The sequence below is a fragment of the Diadema antillarum genome, unplaced genomic scaffold, assembly GCF_040938485.1.
Source record: "Diadema antillarum isolate AM-2024a unplaced genomic scaffold, OU_Dant_1.0 seq00000807_RagTag, whole genome shotgun sequence".
NCBI lineage: Eukaryota > Metazoa > Echinodermata > Echinoidea > Diadematoida > Diadematidae > Diadema > Diadema antillarum.
In genome coordinates, this window is record NW_027271688.1 from 1,032,023 (window position 1) to 1,054,874 (window position 22,852).

General features: G+C 38.2%; 1 protein-coding gene across 1 annotated transcript in view; it reads right to left on the bottom strand.

Moving 5' to 3' along the window:
* The window catches only part of LOC139739570 (uncharacterized), an 81,008-nt gene that overhangs the window by 5,122 nt on the left and 53,034 nt on the right, over positions 1-22,852 (bottom strand). Inside the window, exon 4 of the mRNA XM_071650172.1 lies at positions 20,342-20,421. Coding sequence (XP_071506273.1) covers positions 20,342-20,421 — 80 coding nt within the window. The remainder of the gene's footprint in view (positions 1-20,341; positions 20,422-22,852) is intronic.

A 22,852-nucleotide genomic window follows, 5' to 3' on the forward strand; every position in this document is an offset into this window, starting at 1 on the left:
ACGCACACAACTTCATACGTCCGCGTTACTTTCTGTAGGAGCTTCGTATACCTTAGTCTGGTTTCCAGACCCTTTGCTAACTGGACTCCGTGGCAACGAAGTCGACGCCTTAAACTATACCAGTTTTCGACGTTGAGGGCGTCAATATCCTGAATAGCGAAATAGTACGAGCAGAGGGTCTGGAAACCAGACTACGTATACCTATGAACTGCACCTCCAATAGCACTTTTCTCGCAGCCGGCGTCTTTTCTTTGTATATATAAACTATCCTGCTACGCTCTACCCAGGGAGGTGGAACCGTTCTACTTTCTACAAATGTACGTCTGTACACTGAAGCGAGTTCATTTGGCCACACTTTATTACATTCATCACATGGTGTGTTTTTTTTTTCGGTTTTTTTTTTTTTTTGGGGGGGGGGGGGGGGGGAGGAGGTTTCCTTGCAGCTTACACAAACATATTGTTTCGCAAGCCCTCTGACATGCATTAACGACATTGTGCGTGTTAAATCTAGAAAACTTCATAACACAACAATGATATCATTCGCACATTACATTCTTTGTTCAACTTGTACACCGAGGACCTTATGTTGTGGTCATTGAACTCATCTGCTTTCAACAAGATCGCTTCAAGCGTGTGGAATTACTGATGAATAGAATAAACTCGAATTGAATTGAATGATAAGGAAAAATAAATGTTCGCATATTTTTTTTTCTTTTCATTAATACTCTGCATGATTTTACAATGAATATAGGAAATATAAACCAAGAAAACAAATAGATATCTTGACAATTTTCAGGGCGTAAATGATCTCTTAGGTGGTGGTGCTTGTCAACGCTCTTACAATTGTTTGTATCGCATTGCCTGAGGCAGGAATTCGTATTACCAGAGCACACGGGCAATTTTAGCCTGTATAGGCTACCAGCCGCGATTTAAGCAATTCAATGACAAAATGAATGCATCAGGAGAAGTTCATGGCTGTGTTACTTTCTCTAGTTAGCTTCAAGCTGTAGGGGTCCACTCTAATCATCATGGAAATAAACATTTTTTTTTTCGGTCATACCATGCTCGGAAGAATCTCTCACATGGGGGTTTAGCACTCTGGACTACGATTAAAGGGATGTAACTTACAGTTTCAGTTGAGATGGGACTTCAGATTTTCGAAGGTTTCAGTTGAAATTTTTTGAGATAATGCACAAACATCTTATGAAATATGAAAGAGCATATAATTCTAAGAGGAATTCAAAATTTATTTGGTAAAAATTGGTTTTAAAATGGCTGAGATATCCAAAATAAAGTGATCCTAATAAAAGGTGGGACCCACCTTTTACTAAGATCACTTTGATTGATTTGATTTTTTTTTGTGTGTGTGTGTGATATCTCAGCCATTTCAAAACCTATTTTCATGAAATGAACTTTGAATTCCTCTTAAAATGTTGTATGCTCTGTAACATGTCATATAGCGGTTTCTAAATATCTCACAAAAAGTTAATAGCTGAATCCCCACCTCAACCAATACTATACCCTCCCTTTAACTTAATCCTCCCTAAAATGCCTCCTTTCCAAATTGGGCTTTGAAAGAAAGAGATCTAAAGACCCTAGAGGTGAAATCTCAGGGAGAGAAAGAGAAATAAAGAGTTCGCCTCGGGGAAAATGATTTGACATCTGATAACATTCATGCTGCGAGTAAACTCATTTGGGAATTGTGGCGCTTAGGACGTATCTATCTCGTGTAATGAACAATCTATTTATGAATATTATTTTGTTGTAATATCCAATATGCCAAAATATTTCCATTGCGTACAATGAAGCCCATCAATCAAACATTCACTCACTCAGTCAATCAATAATTCTAGATATTCCCTTTGTTGCACTGTTTACAACAACCAATTGTAGTAATACAAACTATTTTTTCCCCGGCCTTTTAAAGACGCATCTCTTCAATACAACTTAATTGCGTCTACTATCAAAAAGAATAAACCACTCGTGCATGGTTCTTATATCGCTTATTTCATTTCTTACATATTCAGAGAACGAAAACATGAGGTATTTTGAAGGCTCGCTCTTATCTCCCTTTCACACGTTTTTTTTTTTTTTTTTGTGTGTGTGTGTATGTATGTGTGATTAAATGCGGGTGGCAGTGATAACATTGCGATAACACAAACAGCGTTATTTGGTACCTGGGAGTCAACACGTGTCTAAACAGATCGTTATTTGACACGCGTTATTACATTATTGATTATCGATACGAAAATGTCCCGGCTGATTGTCCTGCAATAGAAAACGCCCTTGGAATTTTTCTTACCTTTACTATTTTTTTTTTGTAGACCAACTGGCGTTTTTACTTCTCTCTCTCTCTCTCCTTTTCTTGTCAATTTGTCTGTCTTTCAGTCTGTTTTGTCTACCTCTGTCTGTCTGTCTGTCTGTCTGTCTATCTGCTGAAGTCTGACTTTCTCTCATCCCTCTCCTGAAAGTCCGCCGCGGGACTTGCTGTACAGCGACAGGACTGTGTATAGTTATTATGGTTCTATGAATATGATTCTACAGTTATGGGAAGGTGGGAAGGGTTGGGAGGGTGTGGGTTAACCATAAGAATTTAGTGACCAATGGTAACAGTGAGAGAAAATGACAAAGTTTCTACGGCTCCGTGTTCGTTCCCATCGCAGCATTAATATCCTCACAGCATGAGCACTATTCTTCGCGAGTACCCTACTAGAGGTACAAGACGAGCCCATAGTACTTCCTTGGTGCATCTAGAGTAGGCCCTACTAGTCCGCTGATGCCCTTTAATCGAACACGTGGGCCAGCGGGTTCTGCACGTAAGAGGTTAACCCCGGCGCCAGCAGATGCCCATGGAGGTGCAGCTCCATGAGATAATATACCCAACTGAACGCATCGCATGGTGCAAAGGGACAAATGACGTAAGTGTATGCGAACGACTGCATTCAACGAGGCAGCTAATAGGGCTCGAACCCATGACCTGATGAGTCCAGTCCAAAGCAGTCCCTACTACATCACACTGTTTCCACCCACGTAATCAGTCAGACCAACGTGGCCGACCGGCAGAGGGCAGTCGGAAGGGCTCAAAGAGGGAGGCATTTCTCGCGGAAAGGTCTGCTGCAGACAAGGGCATTGACAGGAAATTCCACCGGGAAGGAAAAGTTGCAAAGGACAGTGGGTAGGTCATTCAGTGGGAGAAATTGCTATTGCCCTCCTCTTTCCCTGTATGTCTCTCAGAGACTCCAACCCCAAGCACCTTCTGATCTGGAGATTCTCCCGCCTGAAACCTTTAGCAAACGGGAGACTCCAACTTGATGTGTGCGAAGCGCGAAATTCCCAGGGTTCTAGATGCTCTCTGGTGCTATCTAAGGCTTACTTTTTCAACATACGATAGAAATAAGTAAGAAATCCTTTCCAACAGGTGACAAAGAGCCAGGGCGGGAGAAATTAAATCTCAAACGGGAGAACGGGAGATTTTGCAAATATGGGTTTTCGGCGGGAGATCTCCCGTCGAAAACGGGAGAGTTGGAGTCTCTGGTCTCTATGTATGTAATATGTAGGAACCTATGTATTTATGTATGTATGTATGTGCGTGAATTTTGTGCACCAATGTGTACCAATAAATTATGTAGGTCTGTGTGTGTGTGTGTGTGTGTGTGTGTGTGTGTGTGTGTGTGTGTGCGTGTGTGTGTGTCGGTGTGTGTGCATGTAGGCCTCTGTATGTATGTATGTATGTATGTATGTATATATCATATACAAACAGTGAAAAAGTATGAAACAAAAACTTACAAAATTATCATCTATCAGAAAGTCATCGCAGGGTATGAACAGAGGCAGACAGAGATTTAACTTGCAAAAGCAAAGTGGTGCTTTTGCAGAAAAGGGAACATTACTACTTCCTCATTTGTATCACTGCTACTAGTACTACTACAGGGTATTTTCCATTATGGGAAAATACGGAATCCTACTTTTGAGTTGTAATTAACAGCTTTCTGCAAACCAAGTGCGCTGGAAACAGACTGGTGTGGCATGCTTGACGGGCTCTTCCCTTCTAGATGGTAAAAAATCCTTGATGTTCGGTAATCCGGCCTGTCAAAATAAGCACGCTGTAGTCTAATGTGTGGTTTTCCCCGTAAGTACCGTAATAAGCCAGGTCGTACTTAGCTTATGTGCACATGTACTCAGTATACGATTGTTCAAATTAGGACATTCTTCCGTCGAGATGTTTTCATTGCAACTGATTGACAAATTGCCCAACATCGACTCGATGTTGGGCAATTTGTCAATCATTTGCAATGTATACGATGGACCTTCCCTTTTTAGGCACCTCACTCGTCAACGCATGACACCTAATGTCCTTGCCCGACGTAACGATATGGAACTCGTGTTCAAACAAAGAATGAACCTACGTAGACCACGTGACAAGAATGGCCCGTCAGTTTCTACTTGGGGAAGCACCCATTGTTTTGCATTGAGTGTATTTTACAGTCTTCTTCTATAGATTAGGCCTATCACTAAATAGGGCAACCAGGTAGATCCTGGTGCTGGCAAGCACCATAAATACAGATTATATATATATATATATATAATCATAACACCACGGATGGGTATCTCAGTGAATTTAAAAACCCACTGGTATACGCTTGTTATCTCGACTGAACCTTTTTTTTTTTCTGCTCATTCGCAAAGTGGAATTGCGAACTGGCTTATTATAGGCAGCACCTTACGATTCCTGTAGTGACGTAAAGTTGGAGAAAGGCTCTCCATCACCGAGGATGCTGGCTTCCAACTGACCTCACGAATCATGACTTTAAGTCCCTTATCAGTGATTACATTCCAACGGTAATGACGTAAAGTTTGAAACATCATTTCATTATCGCAACTCACTCTACAAAAAGTAAAACGTTACATGAACCCCAAATGTACCTATGTTATATTTGTACCTACTTGTACTTCTATACTCCTCATTCCTCATCTATACTTGTAGTCAAAAACAGACCAAGTGCATTACTCCTACGTGATTGATTGACCAATTACATTCATTGCATTTGAATGAACAAGATAGAAATGATCTCGCACCAGTCATCCAACGTGAGTCAAATTCCTCGGAATTCATCGTTTGCCGTTAGATCGTCAGGGGGTATGATAGAGGTTGAACCCCTATCCTCAAACTTACACAAAATCATCGCAAACAAACGCACACATTCCCACAGACAAAGAAAGCAAACCACAATGAGAGAAACATACCATTTTATTGTGAATCAACATTCTTCCCCCCCCCCCCCGTTCTCTCTCCCATCGGAGGATGAAATGACACGTGACGCTGTCGATGTCAATGGTGAGCATACAATGTATTTTTTTTTTCTCTCTCTCTCCCGGACGAGTGTTAACAAGTGTCCTCCGCACTATTGTGATTCTGATACGGCTATTACTTGACTGACCCGCTTTTCCTTAGAAAAATATTTTACAAGCTTTATAGCCTTCTGGTTACCGCACATTCTCTATTATCTGGATAATATGACAGCGTGATGGATGACGACCAATCAGACCACTTATCAGAAAGGCACTTCCGAGTACACTCGTGGTCGGGCTAGAACTATTAGAATATTACTATCCATGGCAGCTTCATGTCTTTTGACAATCAACCGTGTTGATCATTAAACAGGAATTCCAGTCCATTTATAAGTCAGTCCGATACGTAATAGTCAAGTCTAACGAGTATAACAGTGAACATTTGATCAAAATCGGATAAAAATCAAGGAAGTTATGACATTGGGAAGTTTTGCTAATTTGTGCAGAACAGTTCTCGGAAAGTCAATATGAATATGCAAATGAATGAGCTGATGATGTCATCACCTCACTATTTTCCACTGATTGTGTACAAGAAAATGGTGAAAATTCAATGTTTCTGTTAACATGATGTAATTCCTAGTTGAATAAATTCAGAATAATGATCAGTTATGGACAAATCAGGACTTGAGACTAGGGTAACATTGCATTTGAATGAAAACCTAGAAATTCAAAAATTTTTAGGCGCAAACTATATGGCAAGCTGTGAGGAGATGACATCATCACTTCACTATTTGCTTATAAAAGAATATTCATATTGACTGTCCAAGAACTATTTCACGAAAAATCAGCGAAATTTCAAAATGTCACATAGACTTTTTAAACCCAATTTCGATCAATTTTTTATTGCTGTGCTAAGAAAATTTTACTCCTTCTTTTCAAACTAATTCTTATCTGCACTAGGATTACCCTTTACGCTAGCTGGTGAAACACTCCTCAGCCCACGGCATCTTTGGACCACAACTTCTGAAATGTCATTGGCACTGTAAGCAGACAGATCACCAGTGGCATAGTATAATAACAGAGCTAAAACTAGGGTTGCCCAATGGATATGTCCCCCCCCCCTCCCCACACACACACACCTACACTTACAAAGGAATTAATCGAAATATTTTTTTTTCAAAAGTAGGCCTAGTGAAATATTCCAAAGTTCAGTCTATATAGTATAACAATGACAAGATTAGACACTGTTGCCTTTCATTCCACATTTTGACTCCAGCGTGCTTCACTCAGAGATTCTTCTCACTACCGCTCATTGTAAGCTCTTTAGCTCATTAATTTGTGTGGTAATAAATAACGAAGGTGAAATACTATGTGAAACATGAACAGAGCGAAGTCGTACGATGATCCATCCATACATACCAACATGACAAGGGATCATTAGCAAGATTGAACGTAATAACAATCATTTGTGCTTTTTTTCTATAGGGTTGTCACCCGCAAAGAACAGAATCACTGTGAGCGTAAGAAATCAATGTCGCGCCATTCAATGGTCGCCATGGCTACGCGCCACAAAACTCCCCCGGCAGAAAAGGACAGACGACCAGTGTGCATATTCTGCTGGAAGAGGAATATGCCTAATGAATTGGAAGAGACCGGGAATCTATAGAATTTCGGAACATTAATGGGCCTGCATTCAAAATTGAGTCTTCCCTAATTTCAAAGAGGGTCCAAAGTAACCTCCTCAGATTCTCATCGGAGTAGTTAGGAAGCCATCCTGTACAATTGGCCTCAATGAGAGTCGGAACGATAACCCAAAATAACTGTATTTCAAACCTAACCCTTTGACCCACAGCTCGTCGCAGTGCTCAATAGCGTTTTGGCAACATCATTGACTTATTCTAGTCTTGGGAATCTGGACGCACCCATAGTTCACTTCTACTCCACTCGTAAGTAGGCCTATTCAAGCCATGCAGGCCGGCATTTTCCGGCCTAAGCAAGCTAAATCAAACCACACAATAACATTGAACTTCCTTTTGACGGATGTCCATTCTTTCTACGCCCGTGGAAAGAGAAGACCACGTGGATATAGGGCCTTGCACCCGGTACATGCAGTGCCGTATACGGCACTGGGTACATGCAGGTGTCTTGGCAGGGCTTGAAGCCTGAACCTTGTTACTGAAGGAGTAATGCCCAATCTAGCACAGCGCAAGTTACGCCATAACCTTTCGTCAAGGCCCTCTTGCTGTATACTGGCGAACGAAGCGAACCCGGCCGAGCGCGACTCTACTCGGCGCTCTTTAGAGCACATATTATGCAAACCTCAAATACGCCTATAGCTTGAACTACAAAGTTCATTAACCCTATCTGCCAAAAGATTTTTAAAAAATCCTTCAAATATCCACAAAAAATTCCCGGATCACTACCAAAATTTAATCGTCTATTCCTTGTGTCACTATCAACTTTTCCTGCAAGTTTCATTCAAATCCGTTCACAATTTGTTGAGTTATTTTGTAAACAGACAAACCAACGCCGACTTCCTTGACGGAGGCAATACGCGTGAAATCGGCGTACCTTGGACATGTGCGTATTGAATGCGCGTTTTTTTATTGGACGTCCAATGGCGTACGCAATCTGGCAATTGTATTTACGCAGAAGAAATTTGCATAAACCGTGGCTTAAATTTCAACCACCTTTGTGAATTCGGGCCAATAAATTTTGAAACTTTTACAGTGAGAATGCTGAATTAAAAAGACGCAAACCTGATTGCGACCAAAATTTCGATTTTCTTTTTTTTTTCCGATGAGAACGGGCACTATAAAGGTTCCTATCCTCCCTCATCAGCCGCATCAAGGTGAATCTAATTCAAGTCAGTAAGGTCATTTTTCTCCTACTCCAGTGAAGAATCAGAAGTCTCTCATAAAAGGGTCACACCGCTTAGCATTACAGCCGTTAAAGGTCACGATTACCCAAGTATATGTGTGGACAGTGAGTGGAGTGAACGCAGCTTTTGTCAGGAGAACGCAGTTAAGGGAAATCGGACAATCCGTTCAAAAGTTATGAAATGTTAATATTTCAGTGCCACCATCGATGGATGAGAGGACAACAACAGTTTAGAGTGACATCACTAGAGGACCCGTTAATTACATAAGGTAGCAGAAATAATATAAAAATAAAAAGAATTCCGCAAATTTCATTCTTCTATGAAAGTAGGTCCTACATATTGCATTCCCTCGACTTGATACGGACACATTTTAAGGATAATATTGCTCCCTCTGCTTTCTGAAAGAAGTAAGTCAACTGCTCTTTCATTTTTGCTAGAAATATGAAAATATGTTGAATTCTGTGAAGGTTTTCTTTATAACGTTGTACTCGATGATATCACACACAGTGATGTTGGAATCTTTTCGCCTAGCGATGGCTGGACTGAATCTTAAAAAAGCTTTTGAACGGATTGTCAGATAACGTCAAATTTTTACTGATGTGTTCTACGAGTATTGCTGCATTCACTCAGTCCACTGAAATATCTGGGTGACTTTGCCCTTTAACAACGATCGTAAGATGGATGTCGAGTGGAACTAGTTGACTTTGACCTCTACCCAGCTTGACTGTTTAGATCGTTGTTGTTCTTTGGTCTTTATTTTCTCAGACATGACCTCTCTCAAAATCGAGCTGAAGACCCGACTGTCTCGTTGCTATGTTTTTCCTCTGTCTGATCTTCCATAATCCGTTGTCTAGGCAACTGTGTCACAATGTTTCTGGTAAACTGGGGCCCCACTTGAAACGCAGTCCTTCGAGACAGTATAAAAACTATACAAAACCTACTATACATCAAAAGTATTTGAAAAATCACCAACGCGGCTACTGAACTATCAATAGGAAACAGCATTTCATCACAGCAAACATGACGTAATTCTCCTAAATACAATTTCATTTTTTTTTATCCACATGGTTTTGATATTGATTATATAATCAACGATATCAAAGTGTTATTTCCAAAATATGATAAAATCTCTCCTCTCGGGTAGGTTTGTTGGAAAACAACAGCAACAGCCCCAGGGAGGGAAACAAAGTACATATTCATCAAAGCAAACACATAACGTTTTCAAAACGTTTTTACAACGTTTTATTTTTTGTTTGTTTTTTACTTTCCGTACGTCTTTGTCTAAAACGGATGTTTTCATACGTTACATATAACGTCAAAGTTTGGACTTAGCATTTACCGCAAACCACAGGTTGTTGTTTTTCTTTCTTTTCTTTTTTTGAAAACGATTCTATAACGGCAATGGACGTTACAAATGAAATGTCTTTTACAAAACGTTTGTAACCGTTATCGGACGTTACAAAACTAAACGTCCGATGCCTAACGGTTCTCTTGAATATTCGTGCATATTTATGAATATTCAAGTAAGAAAATCTAAAATTTGAAAACTAGTAGATATACAATCAGCAAAAAAAGAAAGCAAACACTTATTCCAGTGCATATTTTTCATAGAAAATTTTGATAAAAAGTTTTGTGTCATTATCATATTAAAGGTTATCCATTTGGCTGTCGACCTGGTAGGTGAATACAAAGAGAAATTTTACGTAGGAGTGAACACATTCGTTTTGGTCTTCCAAGGCACAAAAATGAAAATTGCAAAATTTTACATGTAGTGATTCATTTCGCAAATGCCCTTCAAGATAGCAATGGTAACAAAAGACAAATTCAACACAATGAGAAAGATGAATGAATAGCAAAAAGCAAGTTTTTGTTTCTTTGTATCTCTTTATATCCTCAAACAAGAACTTGATAGTGGGAAACTAAAGAAGGAAAATAAGAATTTTTTGTCAGGTTAAAATCAAATGTAAAAGAGAGTAAGATGCAACAGTGGTAAAATGGACCTTTTTATTTCATTCTTTTAATTAAGGGATTTAAGAATTAATGAGACAAATTCAAGAACCAGTTATCTTTTCCATGTTGTAAATTCGAAATAACATTTCAAATTTCTACCATTTTTGTGAACATTGTCTCTTTTCTAATGTCATCTGAATTTGGATTTGACAGAAGGTTCCTATTTTCTCCATTTTTTTTTTGGCCTTTTTCATCTTTGGGGGCTGCAAAGATATTATAGAGATCAATGGGTAAATTTCCATAATTTGTGTTTCCTATCGTGTTGGATTTGTCTTTTGTTCTGATTGTTGTATGGAAGAGCACATACGCAAGAATGAGAAATGGTCCATTTGTGCAATTTTTACTTTTGTGCCTTGAAAGAGAAAAAACGAATGTGTTCACTCATGCATAAAGCTTCCATTTTTACTGACCTACCAAGTTGATAGCCAATGAAATTGCCTTAACATTGCATATGAAAATTAACATTTAGCCTAATATGAGAAGTATGAGCTTGAAAAAGTGTTCACTTTCTTTCTTTCTTTTTGCTGAGTGTAGATAAAAGACATTGAAATCTTAAGTATTCATGGTGGGTTCAAGCTATTTGACTGCGTTAAATTTGTATTTATTATATATATCAGTTATTAACAATTTCAAATTGTGTTATGATGAGGTATTTTCATATTTTAATGGGCCTAACTAAGGTATGTAAGATTTAATTTTAGTAACCATGTCTTCACACATGAAAGAATGTGATACAGATACATCAACTAGTATAGGATGTAGTAGGTATATATAGGTAGTACAGTAGTAGGACATCAGGAACAGGGAATTTCAGGATAGGATTTATAGGATTATCTGATTATAGGCTCAGAAAACATTAATCCCAGATTGTGCCCGTATAATCTCATAACTAAATAGTATGCCGAATACAATCCTTATTTTCACCCATTACGTTATAAGGGTCGTAAAGGTTTTTCAAAGGGTTCTTTGAACATTCTTTAAACGTTCATAGGAAATTGTAGACATTCCTGAAAAGTTCTAAGACGTTTTTTGGAAGTTTTCGAAAAGTTCTTTAAACGTTTGTTGTACACATTAGACGTTCTTAATTTTTTTCTGGACGTTCTAGACGGATATTAAAGGTTCTCTTTACGTTCTGTAATGAGTCATAAGACTTTTTAGACATTTTTAAACACTTTTTGAACGCTCTAGACGGTTTTCAGAGGTTTCCTTGACGTCTGCGGAACGTCCACAGAACGTATATTCTAGTAATATGTCTTGTAACGTGTCATGTTCTTAAAATGTTTTCTGACGTCTATTTCAAAAGGTTATTAGCAGGTCCTAATAAACTTTGGAAAGTCTTCTTTAATTTTTTTCAACGTCCATTTGAAACGTTTTAAATACGTTAAAAACTTCACAAAAATGGCATTCTGAAAAAGTTTTGACAAAACGTTCAAATAACAAACTTTTATATATTTGCTTAAAGCAATATCGTAACATGTATTTGTGACAACTTTTGGCTCCCTTAATGTTTAAGTCTCGGTGTTTGCTCCGGATGTGTGGAGAAAGGCAAACCAAATAACATCCATTTTTTTTTTCGACGACGAACTGCGCGCTTTTCGGGCTTTTTTTGTTGTTGTTGTTCTTTGTTTGTTTGTCTGTATGTTTGGTGATTCCAAAATCCAAATAACATAAGCTATAAAAAAAATGTCAACATTTTCGCATGATCAAAAGGTAGAGTATTCTCGCTAATGCTGAATTATTCGAATCATATTTTATACATCTATTTTTTTTTAGACCAAAATCATCATCTGGTAACTCTGACGTAACATCACACAAAGCTATCAACAGCTACAGATGACGATCGATATCAATCTGCCAATGCTATTGATTGGTGAGACTGCAAAATATATATTTAAAAAAAGATTGTCTTGACGAGAATCTAATGAACAAAGGCCGTTCCCTGTGGTAACAGCACTGCCGAATGCACGTTCCATATAACTGAATCAATTTCGTACGAATTACTGCGTATCTCGTAACCACAAAAACTTATCTGTTTCTAACAGACTGTATAGTTGATTACATTATATCATGTGATATGATATGATATGATATGATTTGATATTACTTTCATCATTACAAGTTAGAAAGTATGCAGGCGAGCATCTTTAACTTGTTTCGGCTATAATCGATCTTCAAAAGTTTCCCTTCACTGCTCCCTTTGCCTTCTGTTAACAAAACGTTACAGTCGTATTCTTTCCCATCATATTACCTGGCGTACAAATGCGACATGTATTTGGCAACACATTGCATACAATACGGGGTGGGGAGGGGAGAGACTCGTATCCATGTACACGCACATGGAGATGGTAACACGCAATTGCGCACACACATATATCGATACATATTTGATCTTAATATGCACTTGGAAACACTGACAGACATTAAAAAAGGACAATGTACCTTCGTCACATATTTCAATACAAGATACTCAGTAGTGGCAAGCACAAACACGCTTACAGCAACATTAGCTCATCGGGAAAATAGCATCTGCTGTTAAACTTTGGCCCGACCCTTGCAACAAAAAATGAACAATGCTTAGCATTTTGTGATGGTTTGTCATGTTACACGCAATGTTCAGGGATCCACGACAACACTCCAACAGCTGCCACGCAGGCGTGCATTCATTTGTTCAAAATCATATGCCGAGGACACTCGCAGAAGCCGAGACAGACACAACATAAAAAAGTACAACACCTCTTCTAGCACAAAACATACACTCACAAACACATGCGCAGGCACACACACATACACTCTGACACACACATTTCTTCTTATTATTATTCTCATTATCATTATTATCACTACTATTATCAAAATTATTATTATTATTGTTATCAGTATTATCATAATTATCATTGTTATTATTATTATTATCATTATCATCATCATTATTATTGTCATAATAATCATTATTATTATTATCGTTATTATCATTATTATTATAGTTTTTACAGAAATCTTGCAATATTCGGGTTTTTTTTTCTGTTCAAAAGTAACTGTGCTCCGGTCTTGAATCCTTATAATATTATCATTATATCTGACTGATCATTAGTCTGAAGTTTTTCAGCCAGGATTAACAATATTGTTTAACACTTCTACATGCAGCAGAAGAATAATAGATTGATAAATAGTGGGTAAAAACTTATATAGCGTTTAATACTGACGTTTCCAGGCGCACTTACTGATTGGATATTATGTTTTGCATATGTGAAAATTGGTACATTTGGGTACATGAACACTCAAGTAGAAAGATTTAAATGCACTTGACGGGAGATATTATGTTGTCAGTACATATACACGTATATATATATATATATATATATATATATGAATATATATATATATATATATATATATATATATATGAATATATATATATATATATATATATATATATGAATATATATATATATATATATATATATATATATATATATATATATATGAATATATATATATATATATATATATATATATATATATATCTTTTTTTCGTTGCGTATATGTGAATATTCTGTATACGTGTTTATTTGAACATTCAAGTGGAATGTTTCATGTGCACTCGTCAGGAGATATTCTTTTTCGTTAAATTTCGTTACATTTTCGTTACATTCATTTTGTTCATGCACACATTCGAGCGGAATGTACAGCAGCGAATGAAATTAAAGTAAAACAAAACTTTGGGATAAAATCCGCTCTGTCACGTTTCACTACATCCATTATACGAGAATTTAGGGTGAAAAGGATTCCTTTGAGTGGTTAGGTGCTTACAGTCGGCAAGCACGGCCCACAAACTCCTTCAAGGCACTCCATCGTGCCACACGACCCCACACCATCGTGGCAAAGACACAATCGCTGCAAGAGGGTTAGAGGAGATCAGAAACCCCCCAAGCCCCAACATCATCCCATGTCAATAAGGAGATGTCATCGGTATTTTCATACAAGGGATCTGAGATGATCTTCTTAAGCATGCTGTCAGAGGCTTTCCTAGATTACAGGCCTACTCGTTAACACCATGGTTTTTTTTATCAGTCTTGGCTGATTTTTGACAAAGGGGGCGAAGACACTTTCAGCGGATTCATTCAATGCACCCCCGCAATACCACTCGTTGAGGGTGGCGTCACAACACTGCCTCGACATCCCAAAGGAGGGTATAAGCACCCAAGAAGGCCTATAGATCTGCTTGACTGAATGTTACACAATGAATCATGAATTCAGCTGGATTGGGCTTTTTTTTCCCTCTCTTAATTCGGTATTTTCTCCTTTCTTTCGGACAAGATCACTCCCGTATTGTCTGCGTGGCGTCAACTACCCCTCAGGAATGTCGGAGGATGGGGCGGGTCCTCCATCCTTATAGCCTACAAGTGTAGGCATATCTCGTATGGAAGTTCAGAGTAACACAGTCCCATATCATGGATTACACGGGGTAATCATGGCTCGCCTTGAACAGTTCAAAAAAAATCGATCGTCTGATCATAGTTCATCTCCCATAATCACACTCCTCCTATTCATGGAACAATGGACGTTTTAACATACCACATTTAGGCTTAGAGGGCATCACATACAGCTTGAAACCATTTTATGGAGCGTTAAAGAGCGTACTATTCTAAGTGGAATTCTAAGTTTATTTGACGAAAATTGGTTTTAAAATAGCTGAGATATCCAAAAACAGAGTAAAACGAAGCAATCCTAGTAAAATGTGGATCCCATCTTTTATCAGGATTGCTTTGTTTTGGATATCTCAGCCACTTCAAAACTAATTTTCATCAAACAAACCTTGAATTGCTCTGAGAAATCATATGCTCTTTCACTTCTTATTATCTAAAAAAAAGAGAAGATAATAATCATCGAAAAACGTTGGAAATCCGAAGCTCCATCTCAACTGAAACTGTACCCATCCCTTTGATAGAATGCACTGACCACCGGGAATGTGTGTGAGGGCGAATGGCTGTGTGTGCGTGTGTGGAGGGGGGGGGGGGGGGATAGGAAATTCGAACTTGCTTCACAGCACTCCCATAGAGATGGTCGAAGGATTAAAGGTGTAACAGGAAATAGGGCATGCATCCAATCGATACAACACTGGGATATTTAAGCGTTTGTCACCTTCTATTAAACGTGGTGAAATATCTCGATACCGGTAGTATTCAATGCCTTGCAGCAAACTATTTGCCGTGTACCCTTTTCGTCACTTTATAAGCAGAACCCTGAATGATGTGAATAACAAATACCTTCTGTTAAACGTGGTGAAATATCTCGATACCGGTAGTATTCAATGCCTTGCTGCAAACTATTTGCCGTGTACTCTTTTCGTCACTTTATAAGCAGAATCCTTGAAGTGAATAACAAACAAACATCAAAATGGCCGTTCTTGGTATCCAATTAATGACTGTCAGTAGACCATGGAAAGAGGAAGAATTTTAAATCCATCCTTTCAATATATACGTCACCTACGTTTCGCAATGTACATTTGTAGCTAGATCCAGTACACCAAAGTTACAATAATATATTGTAAGTATGTAAAATGGTGAAAATGCAAACCCTCCACTAATGGCTATACGTACTAATCCAAACTAATGCACTAATGGCCATTACGTACATTACAAATATTGATAATGTCCATACATTGAAGGAAAAAATCAAATTAATCGAATTTAACTAACTTCACTGGAAGACAGCAGTGACGTTGAGATTATATTTTTCTCATTTACTTTTACTGCATATTCATTTTATTAATGGAGATCCAATGAACATACAGTGAACCGCAACAAAGAATTGACAGCTTATAATTATAAGCGGAAGACTCCGGGAAGCTATGTCAACACAAACGCACATCTATTTCATTCATTTCAAGCTGAGGTGGCATATATTGATGTCGATACCTCATACAATCAGCATTCGTTATGGTCAGTCACGTGGTATTTAGCTGGCCCGGGCTAGTCGTTTGGTTGATCACAATTCGCTTACGCTGCGGACTACCTGTTTGCGTGCACAATGCAATCCCATAACGGAAATGGAACACCAGCCATACTGACGACATTTATATCGAAATGACAGCGCCGTCAAAGGAAATATCTGTTGCACTTAACGCTGGACTCCACACATCATCTTCCGGAATGTACTCATAACCGATTTGGCACCAAGGGGTGAGGGGTTTGTTCACCTTACCCATCTCTACTCCACTAGAGTGCTCTTCCTCACGGATGCCGCGGGCGCCAGCCGGGGTTTAAATTCCTACCCATCCATTTTAACCCATTGGTGACGGGAAGCGAGTGTACTTTGTAAGAAGGCTTAAAGGACCACCGTTTAAATGGGACAACTGGTTAAAGAGAAGCCACACACTACCCTCAGGTTGACTCTGGTATATAAGCAAACCTCAGTCAGATCTAAGTTATTGAGAAAGTTGCAGAATTATTCATTTCCACATGTTTTCGTAAAATAGTAAATGATGGGGCAAAGTATACACCAGGTGAAGACATAACCACCTAACAAGTTTCATACTTACTCCCACGCATAATAGCTACACTTTTATCTTGGACTGACTATTCAAGGCCAGAAAACTTCCGCAAAAAAACAAATCTTCACAAACAATGTGCATTTCTATTGTCTGTTTGTTTGTTTGTTTCTTTGTTTCTTTTTTTGCATTTTCCACTCCAAAAATCATCAACACAATGAAACACCACTGAAATGACAAACAGCTTTACCGTGCGACTGAAAATGTGGTAATAACGTGCCGATGGCGACGATTAAAGGGTAGGTTTGGGAATAATTCTTGACAAAAAATAGACCTATATATATTTTTTAATGTTCAAAGCTATGGGAGAACTGTCAGTTGCTGATGAACGCTCTCACCTCGGTTTTTATTTTGAACATGCGTTTGTGTCCGATATCACAGTTTATTGATGAATCATTTGAGAATTGGAAAAAATATCCTTATATAGCCTTTAAAAATGCCCGTCATCTTCTGGCGTGTAGCGTCGCATTTTCACAAGCATCCTGCTCATCAATTGTCTCCAGAGAAGTACCGGGTCAGATAAGAATACAGCTTGCATGGGTCACTTTCGTAGCAAAGCAACATACCGATAAATTTTGTGTTGTTGGGTTTTGTAATCATATATGTATATATATATATATATATATATATATATATATATATATATATATATATATATATAAAACACAGTGCTTATATAGCGCATATCACTACCGTGGTGTCTCTATGCGCTTTAAGGAGAGGGATGAAGTAGAAAGAAGAAATGCAGTGTACAATATGTGTACCATAAATGCAGAACCAAACTCATTCATAATACTTTTTGAACAGAAATGTCTTGAGAGCAGTTTTAAACTTTAACACTGTGGGAGCTTCTTTTATATAACACGGAACAGCGTTCCACAGTGTGGGAGCAGCATGGGCAAAAGATCGATCACCATAAAACTTTGTTGTGATAATAGGACATTGGAGAAAATTTTTCTGAGTTGATCTTAAATCTTACATATATATATATATATATTTCCAATTTCAATTGAATATCTTGGTATCGATATAAAGAATAACAAGGAACTTTTTCAAACCCGGTGTCAAATTACACACGTGAAAGAAAGAAAGAAAATAAACAAACAAAAAATGTGATACAATGAGCTGAACGAAGGAGACGTTTATAAAACTCTAAAGTTCTGTGAAACTTCAACACACAGCCTAAGGAATCTTGAAGGGAAAGTCCGGACCAGTGAAACGTAAGCTTTGTCAGCTGTTTGTTAAGTAAGAGTAAAATGCCATAATCACAAAAGATTGCTTTTTTTCTCAAGAGCGGATACAATTTGAGAAATCACGAAAAATTATGAAGTTTCGCTGATTTTTTTTACAAAACACTTCTTGAACGGTCAGTAAGCGAATAGAGAAATGAGCGAGTTGATAATGCTATGCCCTATACAACTTAGCTTTACACGAAATCTTGAATTTCCTTTTTTTTTCACAATTATGACCCGTTTAATATAATGATAATTATATATGACTGATAATTATTTTGAAGTTATTCATCGAGGAATAATATCATGTTATACACTCTTACAGCAGAAAAAATGAATTTACGTCAGCTTTTTGTACACTGTTAATAGAAAATTGCGAAGATGTAGCCTATATCATCAGCTCACTCCTTTGCATGCTCATATCAACTGTTCGAGAACTGTTTCGCAAAAATAAAATGGCGAAAGTAAAAGGTTCATCACGATTTTGATGAAATCTTCACTGCCGTGCAGACTAACTTTTAACTGCATGCTTTGGAATTTCCCTTCGACGGGGTCACATTGCCGATGCTGCTGTTACTTCATAAAATAATTAACATCATTCAGTCTGTATCAAATTTCTCATAGTCGTGCAACATAGCATGCCCATCAAATGAGATGTCTTCTTTTTGCATGTATCATAACATAGAGGAGATTTTTTTTTTTTACATTTTTGAACCAAAAGCATTTGTTTGTTGTTTTGTTTTGATATCATGTATAGGGTTGATAAGTAAATGAATGAACGAACGAATTCATTCAACCACTCAAAACGTATAAATAATGTATAAATAAGGTATAAATACGAAGGATTTGATCCTCAGTTGTAAGGTCAAAATAGAAAATTCACATATTTTTTGCTTGAACAACTGTTGGGATAAGACGTGAATGTGATTTGTATCACTTTCCCCCCCCCCCCAAAAAAAAGAGAATGTTTCTTATTTGTCTAATTTCTAAAGTATGTCTACTCCTGCTTGAAAATTTTGTCTGGAAAATAGAATGTGGGTCATCTTTCTCCTTTTAATACGGATCAAGAGACTAACAAAATGAAATTGTAAATTCAGTGCCTTGGCCCTCGCATCTGTTTACCGCCAAATCTTCCACAGCTCCTTTTCTCTCTCCAGCCCAAAGGACCTTACGAATAACGGAGGATCACGGAAGCTAGTCTCATAAAAATTCTTTTACTTCACCGCCACGTCATGTGGGGGCGGGTGTGACGACACGGCATGTTACAGTCCCACAATCGAATGCTTTTCACGAGAGATACATTGTTTTCTACTTCCTCGTTCGCTCATGGTGTCGAGTGCAAAATGGCTTGCAGTTTGTCTGCGACGTAATGCACGTGTATCGCTGAATGTGTTTGAGAAAGCACATTCGTTTGCATCATGGTTTACCGTTCTCTGCAGAAGTGTTCTCGAGAATGTGAAATGCGTTCTCTTTCTCTTCACACACACACACACACACACACATCTGTTTGCTAGAGAGGTAAAAGATACGTCAAGTTCAAGTACTGAGTACAGTATCGGAGAACCAAAATGCAGTATAGCAACAGCGAGAACGCGACAAGTGATGTCATTTACAAAAGCACAGATCTGTTTCTTTTAATTTCCTTTTCCTTCAGAGTCATCACAAATGTATAAATTTATGCACACACACACACACACACATAAAGACGAGTATGTATGAAGAGTTTGCTTCCAAAAGGCGCTAAATCCATTGAAAATGATGGATTTAGCGCCTTTTGGAAGCAAGCTCTTGATATATATATATATATAGATAGATACATAGATATATAATATCAAAGACGAGTAGGCCTAAGTGTCAGATCAGCCAATGATTGTCCATCAACTAGAAGTCGTCCCAACTGAAAATTGCAAAATGGCGCCTCGCTCAATGTTACTCCGAAGTTCTTTGTGGTGGAATCGTCAACCCTGTATTTCCGCGTTAACTTGGCTCCGCATATTGTTACGTGACCGCTACTCGTATGCATTACCTCTTTTATAATAACCCCCCCCCCCCCACTGCATTCCTAGTAATTTTCTACTCCAGTCTATTGTCAAATAGAAATGATCATGTCAATACGTTGAGTGGGTCTGTTTGTTTGTTTGTTTGTTTGTTTCTTTTGCTGGTACGCCATTCTTTTAATTTTCCAACAAGTGACTTTTAACCGCAACCAGCGGTCTGATCTTCCATTCTTCTTGTCGCTGGTAGAATGGTTGCTGGTCTTTATGTCTGTTTCGCCCACGTTATGCTGCTTTTATTGCACCTGTTTCTATCCAAAAACAACTTGGTCTCCGTTTTTTTAAAGCCGTCAAGGCACTTTCCCTCTTTTTAATTGCTACTTACCACGACCACGGCAATAGTCAGAAGAAGTGGCCAGACTGTCCGGTGTATTGGGGTCTGGCGCTGGGCCTCGTTTTTAATATCTGTTGGTACAAGAGAAGACAATGGAGAAAGGAATAAGAAGGGTATGAGAAGTGGAGAATTAGTTATCTGGAACAGACAAACATTGTTTGTGCAATATTACCGTTTGACTACACTCGTAAAGTCAACAAAGAAGCTGATGTGGTGGTCCTAACACCCATGTGACCGGAAATAGATACTATAAAAGCCAGCAGTAAATTCAGGCCGTCTATATGGACTACCTTACAAAGCAACAATGTATAAATCACAAGGAAGAATAAAGTTCGTCTTACTTCAGTTAAAATGCACTCATACATGCATCCTTTCGACCTGCTAATGCCCTAAATTATTTTTTCATACAGCGTTGAAAAAATTACGCGTACCTTCAAAAATGAATTTGGCAAGTATAGTCTTCTCTACTCTTCCCTTTAGAAAATGTTGATTTGCAATGTCAAAATTCACATGCACGCATGACGACAATGTATGTTTGGTGTGCTAGGTAATAGGAGGTTTATATACCCTTACCCTCTCACCAAGGTTATTGCTTTCACGAAAACGAACTTTGAAAATAGTTGCGTTCCATATTCATTGTCACACAGCGTAAACAGATGGGGAAAAAACAGCAATGCCAATCAACGAAATAATGAAAAAATAGACCGCAATCCTGCTTTTGACGTAAACATCTCCAGTCGTGCGTTTCATTAATCGGGTGTATTGTTTTTATTATACACTTTCTCAGCAATTATTAAGCAGCTTGAAGAAAGAGCTTGCATGGTCCCAGGTGGTGTACGAGCTCAAGACGATCATGAATAGAAAGACTATATAACGGTTCAGAAAAGCTCCAATAATCAGAAAAGTCAGTATTTATTGTATGTACACTGTACTTCAGTTCGAGTACATTGCCATTCCTTTGTAACAATATTGTACAAAGTTTGTGTTTATCTACATACATAAATGCTTTGTGTTATCGGAATTGAAATGAATGAAATGACATGAAATTCGAAAATATAGCGTAATCGTTCAAATCAGATCATGAAGAGAAGCAAAAGAAAAATATCAAAAGAAACTGGAGACTTTGGCATATATTTATGACGAGCTTTCAACTAAAAGGTGCTAAATCCATTGAAAAACGATGGATTTTAATAGCGCCTATATATAATTCATTATTATTATCATTTCGTACCAGCCTGACAAAGATTGAATCGTTCACACATGTTTGCAGCAAGTGTTATGTTAACTGAGGTCCACACATGGCTTGAGGTTTGGGATATGTGACATTGAATTGAACAAAGTGGCATTCGCTTCTGATACCCATGAACTCTGGGGCCACTAGCCTTTGAACATGCGATTATGCTGAGGAGGCTACTTTGGACAGGTGACCAGCAGACCTTGTGGGCGATTCATGGGCTGTATCGACAGTTATGACAATAGTATCGACACAAATATAACAACAATAGTAAAACGTTCAAAAACGTTTATCATAAAGTTGTAGGTGAATTTGCGTCAACAAGAATGTTTTTGTAGGATGTGTATCGTCATAAATGTTACTAAGATTTAAAAAAAAAAATCTTCCCAATAACATCACTTAATCTTTTCTCGTAATCTTAGTTTCTGATTGAGCAGACATCTACACTTCACGGACAATGCGACTACGATGGCAAAAATATCGTGTACGTCAACAGACATCGGATAGCGAACGCGCGCTGACATTCGCATGTGCAGTGTAAGTGTATGTTGCGCTTGTTTCAGTCCTTTAGACTAGATTTAAACCGAATGGATCTGATTTCAAAGTCTTGACGAGCAATTTCAAAGCAGGTGCAGGAGACCGCCACCATTACCCTACTGGAAAGAGAACAGTGCATCACAGTGTGTTTACAGTGTGTTCACGTAGTCGTCTACATGAAACCGCTCGAATGTAACAGTGTGAAGATGATTTCACACTGTGGTACGGTTTTCACAGTGTTCACATAGTACTGCTTTGTGTCACACTGTGAAATGATGACTCACATTGTGTTCACAATGTTAAAACGCTCGAATTTTACAGTGTGGAGAGATTTCACACTGTGTTCACACTGTGTTTATCACACTGTGGGACACTGTGTTCTTTCCACCAGGGGTAACATGAGGAGGAAAAAAAGTAACTGAGGAGCTCGAGGAACGTGTGAAGCTTTTTGTTGATAAAACAAGAATTGGAAGGTGTACAACTCTAGGATTATATAAGGTTCTTGAATGGAAGTTCCTCCCTTTTGCCCATAACGTAATCTGTCGAGAATTTTTCCTATATGCATCCCACCAAAGTTGCCTGGGAAAGTTTCTCATGTGGATTGTAAAATAAGTTTAATGCGATTTTCTTGCTTCTCCACTCAGCAAAGAAGGAGTTGTTAAAACAGCAGAGGTCAAACGCTATTCGAAACCACTGAAGTGCATCAATCGGTGGTGTAATGCAATACATAA